The sequence below is a fragment of the Ambystoma mexicanum genome, chromosome 7p (genome assembly GCF_040938575.1).
Source record: "Ambystoma mexicanum isolate Mex_15411 chromosome 7p, UKY_AmexF1_1, whole genome shotgun sequence".
NCBI classification, from domain to species: domain Eukaryota; kingdom Metazoa; phylum Chordata; class Amphibia; order Caudata; family Ambystomatidae; genus Ambystoma; species Ambystoma mexicanum.
In genome coordinates, this window is record NC_090939.1 from 157051754 (window position 1) to 157073930 (window position 22177).

General features: G+C 43.4%; 1 protein-coding gene across 1 annotated transcript in view; it reads right to left on the minus strand.

The window, feature by feature from the left end:
• LOC138525775 (cell surface glycoprotein CD200 receptor 1-A-like) overlaps positions 1-22177 on the minus strand; it is a 273977-nt gene that overhangs the window by 57896 nt on the left and 193904 nt on the right. Inside the window, exons 2-3 of the mRNA XM_069635975.1 lie at positions 14798-14917; positions 922-1233 (exon numbers count right to left, since the gene is read on the minus strand). Of these exons, the coding sequence (XP_069492076.1) occupies positions 922-1233; positions 14798-14917 (432 nt within the window). The remainder of the gene's footprint in view (positions 1-921; positions 1234-14797; positions 14918-22177) is intronic.

Below are 22177 nucleotides of genomic sequence, written 5' to 3' on the forward strand. Positions count from 1 at the left end.
CCTTGATTGCTCGACACCGTTACAAATAATAGAGAATCTTGGCTGGGGTCCTCTGTGCCTCTCCTCTACCATATAGAGAGCGGAAGTACAGACACCCCCCTCCAGTCTTCACAGCCCCTTCATGAGTTGGGTGGTGTCCTGGCTGTAATATCGCACAACTGTAATAGCGTTAGCACCAACCGATCGGGCGGCATTACCGCTGAATCCCGGGTTGGACATTACAGTAAATCCCCATTCCCCATTGGGTCTATTAGACCCAATGGGGAATTTTCGGTGCAAATACTGTGTGCTAATACAACCGGCAGTAATTACACCAAAAACAGTGCGCCAAATGGGATTGTCACCTCTAAAATAAAGCTGGAGGTAAAACAGCACATCTAGCGCCCAACTCGTGATAGGGCCAGCCCATAAATGTGGCGGTAATACTGTTAGTTTCGCATTTAAGTGCTACCGTCCAACTTGTGAGGAGGCCCAGTGTGCAGAGAAAAGGGGTTACACCCCCAAGTCCCTGATTTCCAACTTTTCCTATAACATCTAGGTCCAGGTCTATGGGTTTTAACAGCATTTCCCCTCTCTGGGTCAAATGTGTTGTATCTCAGCTGCGACGGTATGATAATATATATTGAAAATGTATCATTCTTTGAAAATAATTGTATTCTCTACATGCAGGTTTAAGAGAATCCCCGAAGGGTTTCAGGGCCAATGCACAAACTTGAAAAAAGGAAAGTAAAAGACATTCATAATATAATAGAATTATGGGTAACACTTTTGTACTGCTCCCCACTTAATTTAAAGGCAAGACATGGTTACATCATGTGCATGGGGATGTGTGCACATGTCTAGTAAGTCTTTACATCTTCGACTTTAACCTCGGAGAACATACAAGTTTGGAAAGACAGTCAAGTGCCAGGAATTGCTTACCTTGCACATTCAAAGTGATGTGGCTCTTAAAATTTCCAGATGGACTTGCAGTTTCACAGACATACTCTCCTTCATCTGTTAGTCCCACAGGGTTTATAAATATAGAGGACATTTGATGTCCAGGTTTCCAAGATGGGTGTTTACTGCAGTTTGTAAACGTTCTATTCCCAACAGGTGAGAAGGACAGTAAGCAGGTATTTCCTTTTCCTGTGTTTATCTTCCAACTCCTCACTGTTATTGTGTCCTGTGTAGCATTCGAGCAGTGCAGAGCCACCTCATGGCCAACCGTGGTGTTAACCGTGGAAAAGGTTTCTGGAGGGTCACAAAAGGAGAGCAGCAAATGAGATTAGCAGAGATTAACATTTTTGCTCATAAAATAACATACTCAATGAAATGTTAATCTGGAAAGGTTCTCCCTGGATGGTGTATCACGCTCTTTTCACGCTCTCAGTCTATTAAAATAAAGGAGGGATTCTTCAACAGCGTTTACAATCTTCCCATGTAGATTAACAGTAGCAATCCTGCGTGCACAATTCAGCGAGTACAATATTGTTTCCATTGGTATGTGCTCCATTAGACTAGCATTAGCCAGCATAAGCAGAGAACGTATACTGGTGCAATCCAACATAGTACGTTTTGCCATAACCAATTGAGTCCAGGTAACAGCGCCGTACAATGACATAGGTCGAACTTTAGGTATTCATAGTCTAATTAAACTGATCAGGGAATACCTGGCGTTCTTAGCTGAAAAAAGCTTTAGCCCTCCAACCATAGATTTAACTCTGACCTGCAACCGCTCCAAGTGAGAATCCCACCTCAATAGATGATCAATTGTTAGACTAAGGTATTCATATGCGTTCACTTGTTCTACCTAGCTAGACTGGAGCATTGATATGTTTAGGACAAAAAGTCATAGATTTGGTTTTTAGTCAGGTTTATCCTTAGTCCGTTGATTGCACAAGACTGGACTAAACAATCAGAGGTGCTCTATAGACACCACCAAGTCACATCAAGAAGAATAAAGTCGTCTGCATAACCCAGCCAGGGAATGTTATACATCCCCAATCTGGGTGGCTCGGCTGACCGATTCTTCAGAACCTCCAAAAGTTCACTCAGATATAAGTTAAATAACAGTGGTGCTAAAATGCACCCCTGCTTAAGCCCAACAAGGGTTTTGACTGTATAGTTTACTGAAGCTGTCCAGTCTTACCCTAACAGTGGTGTTTGAGTAAAGAGCCACCAGCATTCTTAAGAAGCCCTGCTGGGATACCCCAGTATAGTAATTTCCTCCATAACCTTGCTCTTAGGACTGTGACAAACGCGGTGCTGAAATCCATGTAAACTACAGAAACTTGCCATTTCTGCACTTCCCAAGTAGAGCGTACCACGTTTGGCAAGGTCAACAAATTGGTAAGTGTTCCAGCTCAACGTGTAAACACTGTCTGAAATTTAGGGACAGTGTTGTTTTTTTTTTATTAGCAATTTTTAGTATCAAAATCAAACTTTTTATTTTTTATACTATTCTCTAGTAAAACAGTAACCCAACATAGAAAAAAGAGAAAAAAAGAAGGCATGAAAGAAGAAAAAAGAAGAGAAAGAGCAGATAAGTGAAACTTAACAGTCTGATTCCAATTCATAGTTCTCTACTCATTCTCTAATTGATCAGAAACTAAATTGGTAATAACCTTTCCTTCTTCCATAATAGGTCTAAAATATCCTTTAAAAGTGCCAGTAGGACTAGTATAACAGTTACTTGTTTTCCTAGGTTCAAGTGTAGTCGCATTCAATGTAGGGCTTCCGTCTTTATATTACTTCCTTTGAGGGGCACAAGTTAAAATGAAATCTCATGAACTCGTGCCTCAATGCAGGAGATGGGAACTTATTTATATAGCTAACGACTACACCTCATTTTCGGAAGTCTTTTCTTTTCGTTCCCCCAATTTTTAGATTGTTAATTCGCTCCTCTGTCGTTATCCAATCTAAATCAAATAGTTTCTTTTTCACGTGTCCTGGATTGTTTTCTGTGGCCCAACTGCCAAGTTCCAAGAGCAGGACCTGCGCAAATACCTTAGACGTAACGTCCAGCATGGCTAGTAGATGATAGTTTGCAGGGTCGAATCTAATACCCTTTTTGTGAATTGGTACTATGATACTTCCCTGTCATGTACTGGGAAGGATATTCAGGTCAGAAATATGCTTAAAGAGTTTGTGCCGTAAGTCCCCCCACCAGTTTAGATTTAGCCTCAGCAAAGCATTGCTGACGTCATCTGGTCCGGGCACTCGAGAAGGCTTAAGGGAGGAAATAATTTTACTAATCTCATGCAGTGGCAATTTATACTCCCAGGTGGCAGATTCCAAGTTATCCAGATCAAGATCATATGATCGCTTTCCAATGTTGGGGCACAGAAAATCCTACCAATCTTCCTTATTAACACCAGAAATGATGCACTTCGTTTGGCATCTGTCACGGGCAAGTTCCCAAAAGAGTTTGTTATTGTTTGTTAAAATGGTTCTAGTTAAGTCTCTCCACTTTTTGTGCCTATTTTGTTGCTGGTAGGCCCTTAACCAAATACGCTAAGTGCGTTTCTGAAAGCTCAGCATTTCTGCTAACCCCTAGGACTTGCTTACCTTGTTGACAATGGATCTCAGATCTTGACGCAGAGGTCTCTTAGCGTTTCTAATATTAACGTCAAACCTTTTAGGTAAAATACACGCCTCAGGCCTATGAGAACTGGCCTTATTGACAGATTTGATCATCTCTGCCACTACCAAAGGATATGCTGTGGTGGCAAAACGAGTAGCAAAAGCAGGGCTCATAAACTATTTACAGGATGAGATAGGGTAAAGCTGTTTGCTTTGGTCAATGTCCTATTGTTCCAGATGAGCCTGTTGTTTGCATGGCTCAACTGCAGGCGAAGGGCATGTTCAGTAGAGTGCGATAGGCAGGGAGAATTGATATTCAACATTCCAAACAGTGGGAAGTGATCATTCTCCTTGCGGGGACTGATCCAAAGATCGACCTCCTCAGCTAATAGTATTAGATTCATGAAAATATAGTATACGGTACATGCAGCATTAGCTGTTATTTGCATGCTACTGCCCAGGCAATAAGACCTGCACCTGCCGTTTAGCATATAAAGGTTCAGACCAGTGAGGCATTGTGACCAGTCCCTCCCCTTCTTGTCATATTTAGTTTGCATCAGTTCAGCCAGGGGCAGTACGTCAGTGTCAAATTCATTAGATGCAATACTCGATTTAAAGTCTCCTAAAAGGATAATTGGGCTCAAGTCATCAAAACTAGTTATAATATTTGTCAACTTTTCATGAATGTGTTTGGTGTACATAGAGCCCGCTGAGTCGTAAATGTTTATGATCAACCACCTCACACTCGTCAGCTCTAGCAAGTCCAACCCAAACACTCCAGCCAGGAGGTATTTGGCGTCCATGGTAGGTTAAACATTTTGAGGTTCAATTTAGCAATTGTCCTCAGAACAAGGAACGACTAACCTTTCCTCCCAGGTCCCACTCTTGCAACCTGGGCCTTGCAGACTCCCCATCCCCACATCTTGTGTACACCGCCAAGAGCTTAAAGTAAAATCAAATCATTTAGATTTAGATCAAGTAGATTTATTTTTCTATTTATAGCACGATCATTCAATAAATCTAAAAACAAATCTGTTTCTAATACAAGTGGGTCTGCAACCAAGAAGTGTGTAGCTGGGGATGAAGGGCCGAACAGTAACCCTGAGTGGTATCTGAGGAGTGGTGAGCAGAAGTGGGTAGGAGGAAGTACATCTTTCACGACTGACCTGCAAATATTTGCAAAACACAAAATTTTGAAGGGGAATCCCACTAATATTAATGGGGCAGTTAGGTCATGCCTGGTTGGCTATTCTGATTTTAGTACAGATGTTTATAGTTAACATACTTTTTCAAGGGTTAAATCATCATCTCTTGCATTACTCTTTATTCTTTTTTCATAAGTCATTCAAATTCTGTTAGCTGCTTTTATATATTCATTCTCATAACAAAACATATCCTTTAAACTGGCATAACATTTGAGCGGCAAGCATGTCTGTTGGCACTAGGATAGGCGTGTGTGCCACACTACTCATTGAAGCAGATTTAAAACACTTTTCGGCGAGATAAAGAAAAACTTCCACAGCACAAATCTTTAAATGGCAACATAATTATGTCAAAGAGTAAGTTACAAAATAATTGGTTATTCTATGGCTCGAGGCAAAGTTAATTTCTTATTGGGCTGGTGGTTCAAACTGCAGAATCACATCTTGTGATTTGCCCTTACAGGCCTCGACAGGTCATGTTCAGACCAGCTCCAGAGAAACGATTCGGTCAAAATTTAAGAGTCGCCCATAACAAGATCATACAAGAAGATCAGGTTTACATCCCCCATAACCCCACTCCAGCCCTAATGGGGCAGCTGGGAGGCCGTCATAGACGAGTTAGTCATGTTAAGTATTTTACCATCAAACTCAGGTTGGAAATGAAAAACAATTTGTTTTTATTTCCACTGTACTAGAAATAAACAAAAATGTTTTGCAGCTCATGATAGTATAACATTTATGCGTAACATTTTATATCAGACACACCACAACATAATGTGTTGCTAGGCAAAACAACAAAATTGAAAATTTGAGAGGAGAATGTCGAAAGAATGTACAAGGGAGGCCGGAAGGGAGTCTGTAGGGAGAGATTGGGGAGAGAGCACGTCAGAGCGAGAGAGAGTGCGAGAGAGAAAGAAAATCGGTCATCAATAACTGGTAGAGAAGATAGGAGGGGAGACGGTCAAGACAGAGAGAGAGCTAGGTTTTCAATAGTTCCTGTAAATCAGATTAGGCAGATTATCGGATCTGGATGAGCAGAAGGTTTCCCAATTTAGGAGCAGCAACAGAGAAAGAATCTCCTATGTCCTCTTCTGATGTGTCTGGAAATGTACTTGTCTTATACAATTTTACAGCCCGAAGCATGTGCTTAAAATAGAAGACATTTTGTTTCCGTTTTCAGAACAAATGGGACAACTTCTGCTAAAAATCAAAGAAGGTTTTTTTATTCTATCTCCAGTGTGGGTAGACCCATCCTTGCTAGAAATGAAAAAGAATGCATTTTCTATGGGACAGCAGGCATGGTGCCCTTGAGCATTACATAAGTAGGGGCAACAACTAGGGAAGGGGGTTTTAGAGGGCATAAGGGTGCTCTAGGAGGAAGGATTGGGGGTTTCAGCAAAGATCATCCCCCAGAGAAACACCTGAATATTTGAAAGGGGGGCCTGCATTGGTCACTTTGAGTAGACTTCAAGCATGCTTATTACTCTACACCAGGGGTCTGCAACCTTTGGTCTCCAGATGTTTTGGACTGCAACTCCCACCAGCCTTAGCCAGCAATGTCAATTCTGAGGGATCATGGGAGTCATAGTCCAAAACATCTGCAAATCCGCTGGTTCCAGGCTCCTGCTCTACACTTATGAGGAAGAAGTTGGTCAGCTTCAACACATCCACGGAAGTGACGTTACTGGGGGGGGAAGTGTCACACAGATAATGAAGGACTGCAGAACCCAGAAGAGACAAGGCTTCATGCGAGAGCTCCCTACAAAGAGGGCCTTCCACCCTCTTCTGTATCACTCAGCACCCATCTAGGTGTGAGCACCAGCACCAAGCCCACATCAAGGGCAGACCCCTATGTAACTTATCTGGGAGACGACAGAACTGTCTAGTTCTTTTGGCTACAGCATGGTGTCAATTTAATTAGCAGGTGGGGCTAGATCCTGTCTTTAGCATTACATTGCAAATGTTGATGAGTGCATGGCTGTTATACATCCATGCACTCTACAATGTACTTGTTAATTGCATAGGTCCTCAATTGCTTTTATGGCTATAATGCCCCAAATTGGGGATCTGGGCCTGGAAGAGATACCTTCAGCCAGTGGGACATGTATTGGGTCATCCTCACTGATAAGGTTTATCGACCAATCGTGATTGAAAGTATTAATTTGTGTGCTTCAGTATAACTATGTCTAACCACTTGTGCCCCTGTTTTATAAACATTGCCTTGTAGTATACATCTTTAATATTTGAATTAAAACTTTTACCAAAGCCCTTTAATAGTTTATTGCTAATTCACAATTAAGGAGAAGCACAGATTCTCTTATGTGCGTTTAGGCATAACAGCTGCAAATATGGCTGCAGCTATCACTATAGAAGAAAACAACTTTCTGATCAAAGAAATTGAAATATTGTTATGCGATCTCCAGACCGCCCTGAAGAAAGCAGGCACGTGCCATTGAAGATTGGCAATAGATAAGCCAAGCCACAACTTGCCATTCCCTAATAGCCCCAAGTATAAATCAGCCCAAGATATTCAATCCTGTACAGTCTGATTGAGATGACCTTGAAAGCCCTGTTTCTCCTCAGGGGCCTTGTGCAGGCTTTGACACCCACCTCACATTGGTTTGTGAGCCCATGGCCGGCCTCAATATTGGTGCTAGTGAATCCTTTGCCCCAGGAAAAGCATTTAACCTGAAAGCTATACAAAATATCTTGTCCCAAAGGGTAACCGGCATTAGCAGAACAAAACACTGAGGATCACCTCCCTGTTCTGGGTTGACTTAAGTTAACTTCTGTGTGGTCCAGAGATAATGATGACAGAAAAGCACTACAAAGAAAATACCTTTTTGCTAAATTCAGAGAGTCATCTCAACGAAAGCCCAAGTTTGGAAAAAATGGGGGCAAAAATATGCAGACGGTGTTGCCCTGTTTATCTGTTAGTGAAGAGACTGGCTGCTTCAACAACTTTGACTCTGATAGTATTGGTTGAGTGCATTGCAAAAGTAATATTTGTGTTTGTTCTGAATCCTCAATTTATTTGACTCTATCAGTAAGCTTAGATAATGCCAATAGCTAACTAAATGTAGACTCCATCGGGACGCCGAACCCAGCATTCCAAAAAACAAACCACCCAACCCGGAGAACACCATGGACAATACACTAACAAGAATCAGGCACAAACTTGAATCCATTACCTTCAACTTGCCCTGCATCACCAAAGACTGGAGTGAAGGATGAGCACCAACACAACTCACCATCCAGAAAGAACCAAAATCAAACAACCCTGCCATCAATCTAATCAGACTACTCAACAAAGAGACAGAGCACCAAAGAACAACTCCTCCCAACAAGAACAACCAGGAGAGAACCACCAGGAATGGAATCTGACCCACACTGCAACAGCTCTGACAGACAAAAGAACAAACAAACAAACAACAACCCACAAGGGAAAATATACAAACTGAACTGCAGCCTACTCAATGTTAGATCTATGTGAAAACACTCAACAGAAATCCATGACCTCCTAAGCGAGGGCAGCACTGACATGCTCTTTCTCACAGAAACGTAGTTATCTGACAACTCAAAATCCACATCGTACAAAGCCATACCGGACAACTTCAAATTAATCTACGCCAACTGATAAAACCAAAGACGAGGCAGAATCGCAATGATACACAAAGAGCACATCCGAGCCGCACCACTCCCCTCAACCAACATCGAAGACTGTGAATCCCTCCTCATCGAGCCAACATAGTCTTCCTCATCATCATACAGAACACCATCCTACAGCCTGAACTTTGCAACAAAAGTAGCAGACTCCATCCCTATACTTTCAGCCTACAATGACAACCTAGTCACACTGGGAGACTTCAACATCTGGTTTGAAAAAGAAAACCTCAGTGAAATTACTCTGCACACTGCTGGGAACACTCAACTTCAAGCAAATAGTAAATGGATCCACCCACAATCCCGGACACGCCTTGTACCCAATCGTCTGCAGAGGAGGACTATGCACATCGCTCCACTGACACCGATGGTGTGGGGCGACCACTACCTGATACCATTCTACATCAAACTCCAAACATCAAACTCCAAACTCGCTTACCAGCTACAAAGGTAATACTGCACACCACAGAGAAGAGCCTAGACCTGCTAGAATCAACCCAACCTAAAACCACAGAGCCAATCAAAGCAGCCCCAGTCACAGCGGAAAACATACCCAGTATCTGGATTGCCGCAACCCTAGACCGCCTGGCACCAGCAAAACCTTTCAAAGCCACACCCCAAATAATCCCTTCAAAATGGTTCATGGAAGAGCTGAAAGAACTATAAAGAAACAACCGCAAAATGGAAAAAATATGGAGACAACAATACAACCGACAGGACCAAATACAATACCAAAGACAGCTCAGACTATACAAATCAACAGTACGCAAAAAATAATACACTACAAGAATTGAATCAGCAACCAACCCACAAAAAGAACTCTTCTGAATCATCAAAGAGATAAAAAAATAATAATTCATCCAGCAACAAAGTCATCATCCCGACACAAGCTCTATGGGCAGCATCACCAACAACTTAAGATCAAAAATAGAAACAATCCAACCGACGATCAACACAAACCGCGCTAATACAACCATAACCGCTAAAGCACAGACAACTGGCGAAACACTGACTACAGCAAGACTCACCTGCTTCGAAACAATTACAAAAGAAATCTTGTCAGCACTTATCAAAGACACCTACCTTGCAGGATCTCCAAGAGTCCCTTGACCCCCACACATCTTCAAAGAAATCCCCAACCACAAAACCCCAGCAACACACTTCTGGCATAAAATTAACCTCTCACTAAAAATAGGAAATGTACCAACCTCCTTCAAATCATCATACATCAAACCACTGATAAAATAGGAATGAGAAAGTGTAGAGGATCCAAGCAACTACAGACCTATATCCAACTTGCCCAACCCAGCAAAGATCTTGGAGAACCATGTATACAGACCAATGGGAGGAACAGAATCAGCACTCCTATTTATATGGGACTACCTGATAATAAATGCAGACAATGGCACCATACTACTGGACATATCTGCAGCATTCAACACAATTAGCCACGCAACACTAATACAGAGACCTCATGGAATGTGGCATACAGGAATCCGCATTAAAGTGGCTTGCCTCCTTCCTCACAAACTGAACCGAAAGAACCTACTTACCACCTTTCACCTCAAACACCAAAACATCTCCTGCGCAGTTCCACAGGGATTCAAGCCTCTCCCCTGTACTCTTCAACATCTACATGTCCCTCCTGATGAAAATCATTCAAACCCATGGACTGACCACCTACAACCATGCAGACGACGCACGACTGATTGTGAAGTTGATCGCAGCCCAGGAACCAAACGACAGTCTCGACAACTGTCTCACAGACATCGACAATTAGATGACAATGAACAACCTCAAATTGAATCGTGCAAATAATGGTCTCACCCACAGAACACATACCAACCAACCCACAACTGGACTGGCCGACAGGCATGGGAATACAACTGGAGACTTCCAGTGTGGTAAATAACCTAGAAATACTCATGAACGACGGACTATCCCTGCAACCACACGTCAACACAATCACTAAAAAGTGCTTCTATCTCCTGAGACTCTTCAGAGGGTTGCTCCCATACCTCCCCTTTCCACACAGAACCCTCACAATCATATCCCTGATAATAACAAGAATTGGCTATGCAAACAGCCTCTACCTAGGAATGCCGGAAAGTCGCCACAAGAAACCCCAAAGGGTCCAAAACACAGTAGCCAAGATTCTCCTGAGATTAAACAGAGCAGGCCACATCACACCAGCTTCATTGGTTACCATTAAAAATAAAACCATCAATTTCAAAGCCCTCTGCATTGCACATAAATCCCTAAACAGACAACAAGCTAAATTCCTCCAGGCCAATATCATCTACTACCATCAATCGAATAGAGTTATGGAGAAATAGAGTTAAAACAATATAAAAAGGAGGACATTCGGAGGAACAACATTCTCACATCTAATTGCTAACCTATGGAACACCATGCCCAAAGAAATTAGAAGCACAGAAGGCCACCTCTACCTCAAGAAATTACTAAAAACCTGGTTATTCAACGGACAATGACAAGCGCAAAGGGGCAATGGCAGCAAAACATTGAGGACCAAAAGAAACACATTAAGGGACATGGTCACAGATAACAGTGGCGAAATCAAGAAGGACCAGAATACCCACAGTCCACCCTCCACACTCGTCCAGTCAATCACCACAGCTAGAGAGATCAGCGAAGAGTAGCCCACCCAACAGCAGACAGTCTCTGGGAAAGACACCCCACCCTTAAATGCATGCACTCAGGAAAGCCCAGCCAGGTCGCATTAAATGAAAGTATCAAGCTAACCATGTCTCACCTACATAACCAGGTTAGCCCAGTCGCGCACCACTTCCTCAAATGTATTTCAATATCAGCCATGCATCCAATTGGCAGCCAACTACACAACACACTAAAATGCAACTGCTCAGACTAATCCCTGCCGAGTAATTAGTAACACACTAGGTAAAACCAACCCTCTGCCCTCGGAAAAACCAGAGGGGGAAGTTAGCCTCCATGCTTGGAGAGGAGGCAGCACTGGCATACGGACCACAACCAAGAATGTTGGAAGGTACCGGTGAGCTGCAACTGAAGACACACTTCAGAGGCACTGTCAAAACTAACTAATGTACTAACCAATTCCCCCTTTCCTACTTCTCCAACATAACCAAGCCACTATATACGACTAGGGGCTAGCCACACCACACATAGACACACCAAGCATTAATCTAATTCCTGCACTCATCTTACTCTCTGAGACTCTGAAAATAACCATGGACGGAACATACCAATGCACATAATCCATAAATCCATCAACAGTACACAGAAGTACACAACTCAATCGAACACCTAACAGACATCCGCAACACTGGACCCTCTTATGGACACAACTAACCAGTGCGCAAAACCGTAACCCCACTCTAACCTCGTATGAGCTGCACACCCAACATAAAACACTAGCACACACCTGAGGCACTGAGACCTACCCTTACGGTCACAACAAGCCGGGCCACCAAACCAACTCCGACATGCAACACAATGCACACAGACCAGTTCCTGCTGGTTCTGAACCTATCCTATCAGCCTATCCTCACTAACATAACATACCATGCCCTTTTCTCTTGCAGAGCCACATGAGTGTCTGGAGACTGCCCTTGGGTGGTAGCGGTGCACGGTATAAATCAACATCACATAACATAACATCTGTTAGTGAACTATCTCTGGCTCCACCGCCTGATGTTCTTTAGTCTCCGCCTCCTCCTCTTCAGTCTTCCCTTCATCCCTCAACCACCTATATGGCTCACCCTACCTACGCCTCCTGGAGTACCATCTCCTCAATGTCATCTACAAGATTACAGAAGTCATACACCATCTGCAGGTCCTCCTCAAGTGACTTTGCAGCTACCACAACCTTCTGTAGATTGGTAACCACATCCTTCTCCTCATGCTCTGCCAGCCCATCTTCACCCCCAAACTCCTCTCCTTTTCCACCCCTACCTTCCTCGCACTCTGTCTTAACCTCTGTCTGCACCTCCTTAGGCTCTGGTCACCTCCTGGCTGACTATCTGCCACAAAGGTTGAGGAGTATTTCAGCTCCTCATCTTCTCCCTCCGGCACTCCCTATAAATAAAAGTACATGCTGCCCTTTAAGCTTAATGTGCAAAATACACATTTACAAAATGTGCCTATTGTGCCTAAGGTGTTAATGTACAAAATGTAAAAAAAGTTACAAAGAGAAAGGTATTCACACAAGACTCACACGATGGGAAAGGCTTCTGGAGACAAACGGGAAGTTGACTGAACAAAGCACAGGAAGACTTTTCAGGCCCACATACAAAGGTGTTCCTACAAACAAAGGAAAGGAAAGGTGTCACACAATGTGAACAGGCGAGAGTACATAAGAAACATTTTTTACAAGGAGTGAAGATAAAAAAAGGGCAGGGAGCCTAAAGAACACACACAAACAGACAAAAGAGGAAAAAACAGGGATCGAGAAACCCCACAAAATCTGTTATAAGGTGCTTGTAAGTGTGTTTTGAAGCATGTGATGTAATGTGGAATGTTATGGTGTGGATGAGAGAATGTTGGTGGTGAGGGTTCCTAGCCCAGGCAGTTGGAGAGCCCCTGCCTGGGTGAAGGGTGCCAGTGTCTGTTCTATGTAACTGTTCCTGTAAAGCTAACCTAAGAAGACGTACTAAACTTAAAGGAACTTACAAGAAGTCTAAGGAGGTCACTTTATTACAGCAACAAACGACCAATGTCTACAAAACACCCCTAACTTTGCCTTAACTCATCAAAAGACCTCAAAAAAGGCCAAAACTCCCAAACCACCAATTTGTGAGCATGACCTGCACTCCTATCTTGATAGATAAACAAAATCCATAAAGGAAGCAAGTAGCAAGCTGGGCCTTTTAAAAGTCCTGAAACATGTTTGGGGATGACTCCGGGCCTCTGATTGGCTGCTTCAGCTTCCCTTTCGAGTCTCAAAATTGTGACTGAACGTCGGCCTTGGACCCTGCCCCCAGACTCCTGACAGGGTTTAACCCTTGACCCTTTGGAAAAACCAAGGGAATCCCACAGGGAGGGCAGAATCATTATGAAATGATTGACCTTCCAAACAGGAACAGTTTGGGAAGGTTGAGCACCCAAAGGACAACTTGTTGATTTCTGAAGCATGCAGTAGGAAATTATAACACAAATAGGATTGCAGAGCAAACAGGGAGCTTGGCAATCGGCCACTCATTATGAGCTGGCACACTGGGAATTGCCTGGCAAATAATCGTATTCATTTTACAAAGCCAGATATGTTAGATTTGCCAAATCGAACGTGTTAGGGTGTGGTATTCTTCAATGCTTGCAATTGTGCAAATTGACAGTCGTCATTGCTATCCGTCATAGACAACATTACATGTCTTTGGAGCTGCACACAGGCCGACTCAATTAAATCCTGCTGATGGATTTCATTGTTCATTTGCAACCCCAAGAATGTTATAAATGCAGCTAACGAGAAAGGTGGACCTCGGAGGATCCCCAAGCTATGCTGCTGAGTCACCTTCCAATTTCTACCAAATTGCAACGTTTTCTTTGGAAGCCAGTTTCAGAGCCTGTTATGGTGGCATGCCAGGGCACACGTTATCCTCATCAGTTTCCAGCTGCCCTGTAGACTATCATCTTACAGACAGAGGACGGGGTCATTTTCACGGGTGAAGTGCCATTCTCACCGGGGACTATAAATCGTGGACAGCTGTCATTGCATTTTAATCGCAAACTTAGTAGAACAGGACAGTTTTAGCTTGAGGATGCTTCAGATAAACAAGTGAATGGATGCTCTACAGAGACGTGAAAGCATTGTTCCTGCATTCTTTTATCTTTCACTTTGGTGCATGAAATTGGATGTTATCTGCCACACTGAAGGAGCAGTATAAAAAGTGTTCTCTTCAAAAGAAATACTTCCTTTTGTTTCTCTGTCTGCTTCTGAAGTTAGAGTGGTTTGAGTGCAGCCAATTCCAGTAGTTATTAGCTGCATTTTGGTAATGATTTTTTCATGCGGCACCGCCGGGCTGCAGGCACGCCTTACGGCTTCCGTGAATGGAGACTTCATATTGCGTCATCTACTCGTAGAACGCATGTACAGTGACATGTTTAGGTACCCTTTTCCAACATCGAGGCGCTCCTCAACACTGTTCAGACCTATTCTACGTCTGTTTAATCAGAGTTGCTGTGTTCCTTTCCTATTGTCCCTGTACTCTGTAGCGTTCACCCCTCGACTGGGGTACAGGGACCCTTGTTGTCCACAGTTCCCATCCACCTTGTACTTCCTGGACACGGATAACTGCACCCTTTCTTCTTCTCGGGTTCAGTGGAACTCTCCTTGCCTGGAAATTAATTTATGAAGTTACCTCCTACGAATTTACCTGGAGGAATGTGATCACTGTTGCCTCCTTTTGTCTCCAGGCCATCAGTGTGCATCTTGCCTGGATTGACACTTGAATTCCTGGAATATTGGATCTTTGGTTCCTCTCCTGGTTTGGTATCTACAAGAAGAACACAGGTACTTATCATTACATAGACAATACACACACGCGTAAGCTAAAATATCACTAATAGTCCTTTCTTATCTCCCTGTCTAGACCCCGAGACATGCCACATCCTGAGAGATCCCTCATCCAGGGGCTACCATCATTGTCCTTGGGGTTCATATACCCATTGCCCAGGGCTGAGTCAATTAAAATATTCGGAATGGAAGTAGTCGAAAACTACTGGTATTGACTGCATTCCAGACATCCTAACTTCAAAAGCAGCCAAGATAACAACAGAAAGCATTATTCAACATGTATGCAATTCTTCTGAAAGATTTCTTTCGACAAGATACTACAACCTAACTAAACACAACAAAGCAAACGCTAAAACATGATAAAATGTTTTCACTGGTCTAAAGAAAAAAAGCAAGCGTATAATAAAACTGTTCCAGGTTAACCAAATTTATAATTGAAATGCTTACCTAATGAAGACAATCTAGTTCAGGGGTGCACAACTGATTTTGACAGAGGGCCGAAAGTACCTTACATGAGGGCTATAGTGGGCCGAAAAGTAAAAGTGGGCGGGGCGGTAGGCGGGACATGTCAGGAGGCTTTTTCAACCCCCAATTTGTATTAAACACATGGAAAAAGATGTTTTTGAGGGGTAACGATTTTTATTGCATTTCAAGCTTACATTTTGTACTACACATTTTCCAATTTTGTCAATACAAAAACTAACGAACTTCACCACCACAACTTCTAAACCTTTATTGCAACTAGCACTAATGCTAGTAGCCTCACAGACCTCAGGAGCAGTCATTATTGCTTGTTATAATGACCCTTTCTAGACTTATGGCCCTCGGCTTTGTCTCTGGGCTTAACTCGGAGCAGGTCATTATCCCATGACAATGACCCCTCACAAGGTCTTTAAGGCTGTATTATTAAGTGTTGAACAGTGTTTCTTTGTCCATGATTAGTTATGCTATCAGGTGATTGAGCTCCATTGCGTCTTTCAATTACACCCTGGAGAGTCATCTTCCTCTCCGTCCCAGGTCCCTCCTAGTACACTAATCCTCATGGCCAACAGCTGGCAGTGGGTTCAATAGATAGATATGGGGCAGTTCAATGCCCTGTCCCCTGTTTATAGGAAACCTCTACAAACCTTTGAGAAACTGAATGAGAGAAAGAGCTTGAGCTCAGGTCAAGAAATTACTCCAAGTGAAACTCTATAGCAACAATAAACCCCAGATATGTGACCAAGCCCTGCAGTGACCTAAGAAAAGCAACACCCAAGGCTAGAACTTAGTTTTCTCTGACAAATGCCACATTATCACAGTAAACACACAACATCCCTGCTGGGGAGGGCAGGTTTAGTACGATAGGCACCTTTATCCGACTGAGAAGTTCTGGTAGCTTGACACACTCTCCATCTCTGCGTACCATAATTGCTCGCTGATCATTTAATCCTTGCCCTCTGATGAAACTATGAAACACATGTCAATGTTGTCTTTAGTAGTAGTAATTAGCATTTGAATAACGCCTTTTACCGCTTTGTGGTAGGAACACCAGGTATGGTAAGATTCTACGAAAAGGCTTAGAGTGCATGAGTGCATTTGGCCAAGATTAGGAAGTAGGTGGACTGGCTAGGTTCCAGTAAGCACCCCAAGAGGTCAGGCATGTGGATGGGTGCTGAGGAAGGTCACAGCAAAGCACTAGTGCAAGAGACTCAATAAGTGACCAGCTATACCGAAAATTGTCATTGGTTGTCACCCTATTGTAATGGCAGAGGTGTACAGGCAAGGCTGCCTCTGACCACAACAAATGTGCCCCCTCCTGTCACCTGGAAAAGGTGACCGTTGTCCGAAGCTGCTTTTCCAGATCCAGTCGGGTGCCGAGAGGAGGCCTGCATTGATGTGAGTTGCAATTTTCATCACAAACAGCTTGCACCAACAATTGAATACATTCAAATAATCCTAGCTACATTTAATAATAGCGTTTCATATGATTTCTTTTCACTTAAGTGTAGGGTGAAGAACTTGAAAAGATTATAAACACATCCCATCCGGGAGTGTGACGGTCCTCAGAGAGTTTTGCAATCCAGTATCCTTCTCAAAGGGCACATTTAGTTTTACAATCCAGTATCCTTCTCAAAGGGCACATTTTATTAAAAACCTAAAACAACTTCATCTTACTTATCTGTACAACCAATATATTTCTCTCTGGGTGAAATCCAGTGCAACAAAACACTTATCCCAGTTGTCCATTGAGGTGATTTATGTCGTATGCAAAGTGGCACTATTGATTCTTTGGCTTAAAAACTGCTTTCAAGTGTTGTCAATTTCCTAATGCTCTTACTTACAGCAGCTGGTTTAAAGTGATGGGGCAATTACATGTATATAGCTTGATCCACACTCTTGCACTGGAATGGTGCATCAACCTCTCTGTTAGAGTAAACATTAAAATTAAATGTAAGACCATTCTCATGGTTCTTACACTTGAGCACTCTTTATAGTGCATCTAATAAAATACACCCATTGCTAAATTCGTGGATCAATTTTCTGAATTTTATTTGTCCAAAATCACTGCTTTTACATGTACACTGTTAATCCTGTCAAAATGTTGACATTCTTCTAGAAATATTTGTAATTCTGCCCAATTTTGTGTATGGAAATCTATGTGAAAGAAAATGATGCAAATCAAAACTTTACATTTAAAAATTAACTTGTGAGCTGCAGCCTGCACACAGCAACTGAAAAAGACATGTGAATGGAAATGTGTGATGTCAGCAATCCATTTGTAAAAAATTATTTGTCCAAAGTGACTAATAAAGGCAAGAAATAAATAAGTCCCCCAAGTTAATAAAAAATATTCAGCAACTTTTATTAAAATGAAATAGTCCTATCTGGGATGAAAAGCACAGTCATAGTCCAAATCAAGAGGCCTGCTGCTGTTTTTTTGCATTTCCTTCCACGATTATGAATCAGCATCATAAAACCTACAGAGAAAAAAAAGGTAAACCTTTGCCAGGAGTTTGTTTGCAAAGAAAAAGTTATAATGTGCTGCAGTGTGTTTCGTGACAGAGCTGAGAGCTGAGCAGAGTCTGTCTCCTGTTTCACTTGCCGTGGAAGGAGGCAGTCACCATTCATAACCCCTTCCAACAGCGGAGCGCAGGGGTGTGCTGCAGTGTGTTTAATTTTCCATGGGGCGTCTGGCAGTTTGCCTCCATGGTGTGATTCCAATGATTCAATCACTCAGCCACTTCCGCTGGAGCAAAGAGCATGAGATAGGTGAGTGACTGGCCACAGAATCCCAAAAGCAGAGAATCAAGGTTGGCTCCCATGAACATCACATATTAGTGAGTCAGAAATGTTCCTTCCTCCCTCCCCCATTGATACTGTGCTTATTAAGAAAATCGAGGGTGGCTAAGCTCGACTATATGAAGACCAGATGGCGACTGCCCCCTTGGAGATACTTTTTCTGGGTCTGCGGCTCCTTTGCCAAAACACTGAAGCGATGTGCTAAACAAGGGGTCATGGAGCCTATAATCAGCACTGTGTCTTTTTCAAACGACGATGCTGTCAGGATTAACTTGGACGACAGTGCCCAAGAAGGTAGTGTACACGAGGGCATGGATTTGTTGGCTCCATTGGTGGAGGATTTGGAGCCCACTGCCTCACCTGGCCTGGATAGAAATGTGGGTCTGAGTCGACGCTCTAGAAGCTATACACAAAAGACACTTCTTCTTAGTGATGTTGCCACGGGGTGCCTGATTGATTAAAATATTACTGCACAGATTTTTATTCTGTACTGGTTTTTATCCTGTTAACTGTAGCAGATTCGGTCACCGCTACCACTACTGCTACAGAGCTATGCTCTGAACTGACAGAGTAGCTTATGGCTTCACTTCCTTGCCTGGGATCAAAAACTATAGAGGATGTGGTAAGGGCTCTGGCCACAGGCCGTTCGGAGCAGCCCATCCTTGAGCCCTCACTGGTACATACATTTGAACCTGATAGTCAACTGGTGTTTGGCCTTTGTACAGAGCATCTATTCTCAAGTCCAGTGGAGCTTGGCTTTGAAGCAACGGAAGCAACAGAAGCTATGGATGTGGTTACTGATGCAGCCTCATTGGCCTTGCATTTTGTGTAAGGAACTCATGGTGGCAACAGTGAAGACAGACACAAGTGATCACAGTTCAAGGGTGTTTATTGAACTTTGTAATGGGTGAGATAAATGCCTAATCTTAACCTAAATCTAAGATGGGAGAAAGCTACAACCATCAAATAATAATAAGGCAGTCCTAGTGGCGTCTTGTCAAATAAAAAGGGCCTATACTAAAAAAAACAACGATTGCCAACCGTTACTAATAGAGTTTGGGATAATGTTCACCAGAAAAGAAAGAAGTGTTCACAAAATGATAAGTCAGGATGGTATGGCTGGGTCTCCCTTCCCCACATTTTTAGCACGGGACAAGCTGGGGCTTCTGAGCACAGCATACTCCTCTCCAGAACGAGGCTCACAATTCTAGTTCAATGATACCAGTGATACCAGAACCTTCAGGGGCCAAGTCTCTTTTCTACAAAGTCTCTTGCCTTAGAAGGCCTGATGGGTTAAAACAACAAAAAAACAGAAGTTCCTTTGGTAATCTTACACCTTGGGCGATTGCTCTTCGCCCCTTGGCTCTCCCTCTGTCGAGCTCGGATCCTTCTTGTAACTTGGGCCTCCCTCCGTCGGGTTCACTATGGCCTTTCAAATACAGCTTGCAATTGTCTTTTTAAACAACTTCTCACTGTGTACAACCCTCAGCCAGGTTCACTCTTGTCGACACAATGTTCATGGCTGTATTACTCTTCACCCCAACTCACAGGCATTCCTCAGCCAGGTTCACGTTTGCCAAATACACAGTTCACTTTGCTTTATCACATGCAGGATTTACTCTCTTAGCTTTTCCATTGGCATCCCTCCATTGGGTTCACATAGCCATCTTTAACAACAGTTCATGAGTTTCTAACACATTTGATGATTTGCTTCATCTCTTCAGAAAGCGTGGGTTCCCTTTTCCTAGCTTTCTTTCGGCATCCCTCTGTTGGGTTCACACTTGCCTTATTCCACAATATTCACTATCCTATCAGAAATCTGGGTTCCCTTCCCCTAGCTTTCTCTCGGCATACCTCTATCGAATTCACACTAGCCACAGTTCTCAGAACATTCTCTTCAGAAAGCAGGGGTTCCCTTCCCCCAGCTTTCTCTTGGCAATGGGTCAGAGACTTTCAATTGTGCAAGGGATTTGACGTGACCCTTGTAGGAAGACTCTGACATCTCATTCCGCCCTTTCCTAGGGACTTCTGGTACTTGCAGTTTCAATACAAAACACAAGGGGCAGGCGAGAGTCCTTCGAATGATCACTCCTGCAGCGCCTGACCACTCTGCAGCTTGTCCTTGTCTGGGCTTTCCCAAAAGTTCAAACACACACAATGTCTTTGTTCTCAAGTTCCTTGCATTCATATAATGTTGCCACTTGCTACCTTGGGCTCAACACAGTTCGGTTTGCTATCAGCTTCCTCTGACTCACCGGCTGTGTTGAACCTGTTGGCTTGTCTTGCTTCTGTATTCATGGACGGTACCATGGTAGCCCGCGTGCCTCCCTGCCTGTGCTATCAATCTGGGAGGCCCCCGTGCACCATTGACATCTGTTCCTGCACACGCCAGCTGTAACTCCTGGTGTTATGGTTTACCTTTCGGAAGCTTTACAGGTCTGAGTTGAAAAGGGCAAGGGCAGGTCCCCATTCGTCGTCCCTCCAGGTCTCGCTGCCTTTCTCCTCCATTTGAACTGCTGGTTCGGTGTTAATGCTTTTTCGTGTGTTCAGCCTTGCTCATAGTTTGCTCCCGTGCTCTCCCTTTTATCCCTGTGGGGAAGGTAAAGGGCCGTCAGGTGTGCGTGATTACTGTCAATTGCTTGACTCTACCTGACCTGTGTTTTGAACATGTTAGGTGAATGGCTCCGGTGTTAGTCCACTGTCTGTTACGGGGTGAGAAAGTGTTTGTGTTGGGAAGGGGAGAAGTTAAAGTATCAAAGTGTCCCACTGGGTTATTGGTTAGCTCAGAAAGATAAGATTTGTAGGGTTGGTGAAATGAACAGGGGCGACTGGGGGAACAGTAGTGTTCTGAAAGAGCAGACTGCGAGTTCGGGAAATAACAACCAGGGAGACGTGTGGAGCTATGATTGGGAGTGTTCAGGTATGAAACAGGAAAGCAGGTATTCTGGGAGATGTGGTCTCAAAATGCAACAGGGTTTGGGCTTTTAGGAGATGTATCAGATGAGGAAGGGTTGTTGGATACAGGTAAGGGAAATTCTTTGGGTGAAAGGTAGGTAGATGTAGAACAACTGACAAAGGCCTCAGGGACTTCGTCCCTCTCACCTTCGTCCCTCGTATAATACTGTATCTCACCTGGGGTATTCGCCTGAGCACAACTCTGGGTTCCCCTACCCATGTGATCCTCCCTCGCTTGCCCGCCCCCAGCGTTAGGATCTGAGCGCACCAGCCTTTCCCTGGCCACCTGAATAAGAGATTCTTGAGGTTTATTTGGGAGAATACCCTCAGGTTTCTCCCAATGTTTCTATGAGCAAAGAAAATCATTTTCTTCTCACATCCAAGCCTTTAGAGGCTACCTATCTTAAAAACCAGTGCACTGGCAACGTGTCTTTCCTAGGTGATACGTCCCATCACCCAGACATTTTCTCTCAGCCTTTACTGGCGGAGTTGCCCACTGTTCTCAATGACACACTAAATAGTGGCAATATCAATAGCTTTTCAGGGACCATGTTTGCTGTTCTGGAAAATGTATTGATGCAGTTGACTGTTCAATGCGTTGTTATGTTTAAAAAGCTGGAGAAGCAGGGCACTTCTCTCCTGCAAATTGAGGGAACAGTGACCAAACTTATCAACATCACTAGTGATCATATTGCCAGCCTAGATAAAATCCACACAAGAGATACAACGCTTATGAGTTTAATTCCGGAGCAATTGTCGGTGGTTAAGCAGCTAATGCCCCCCATTCTTGTGGGGGCAGAATCTAACCCAGCCTTATGGTACAAACATAAGAAGAAAAAGGTACACTATCAATCTGTTATGTATAATGGCCTTTCGCTGAAGAAGAAATTAAAGGCTACCTTGACCATTTGGCCCAACGTTGCCCACTATCTTGCTGATGATGCCACACATGCCCGCAATATTATTACCGTTCCTATTGTTAGTTACCAACTTAGGTACCTCA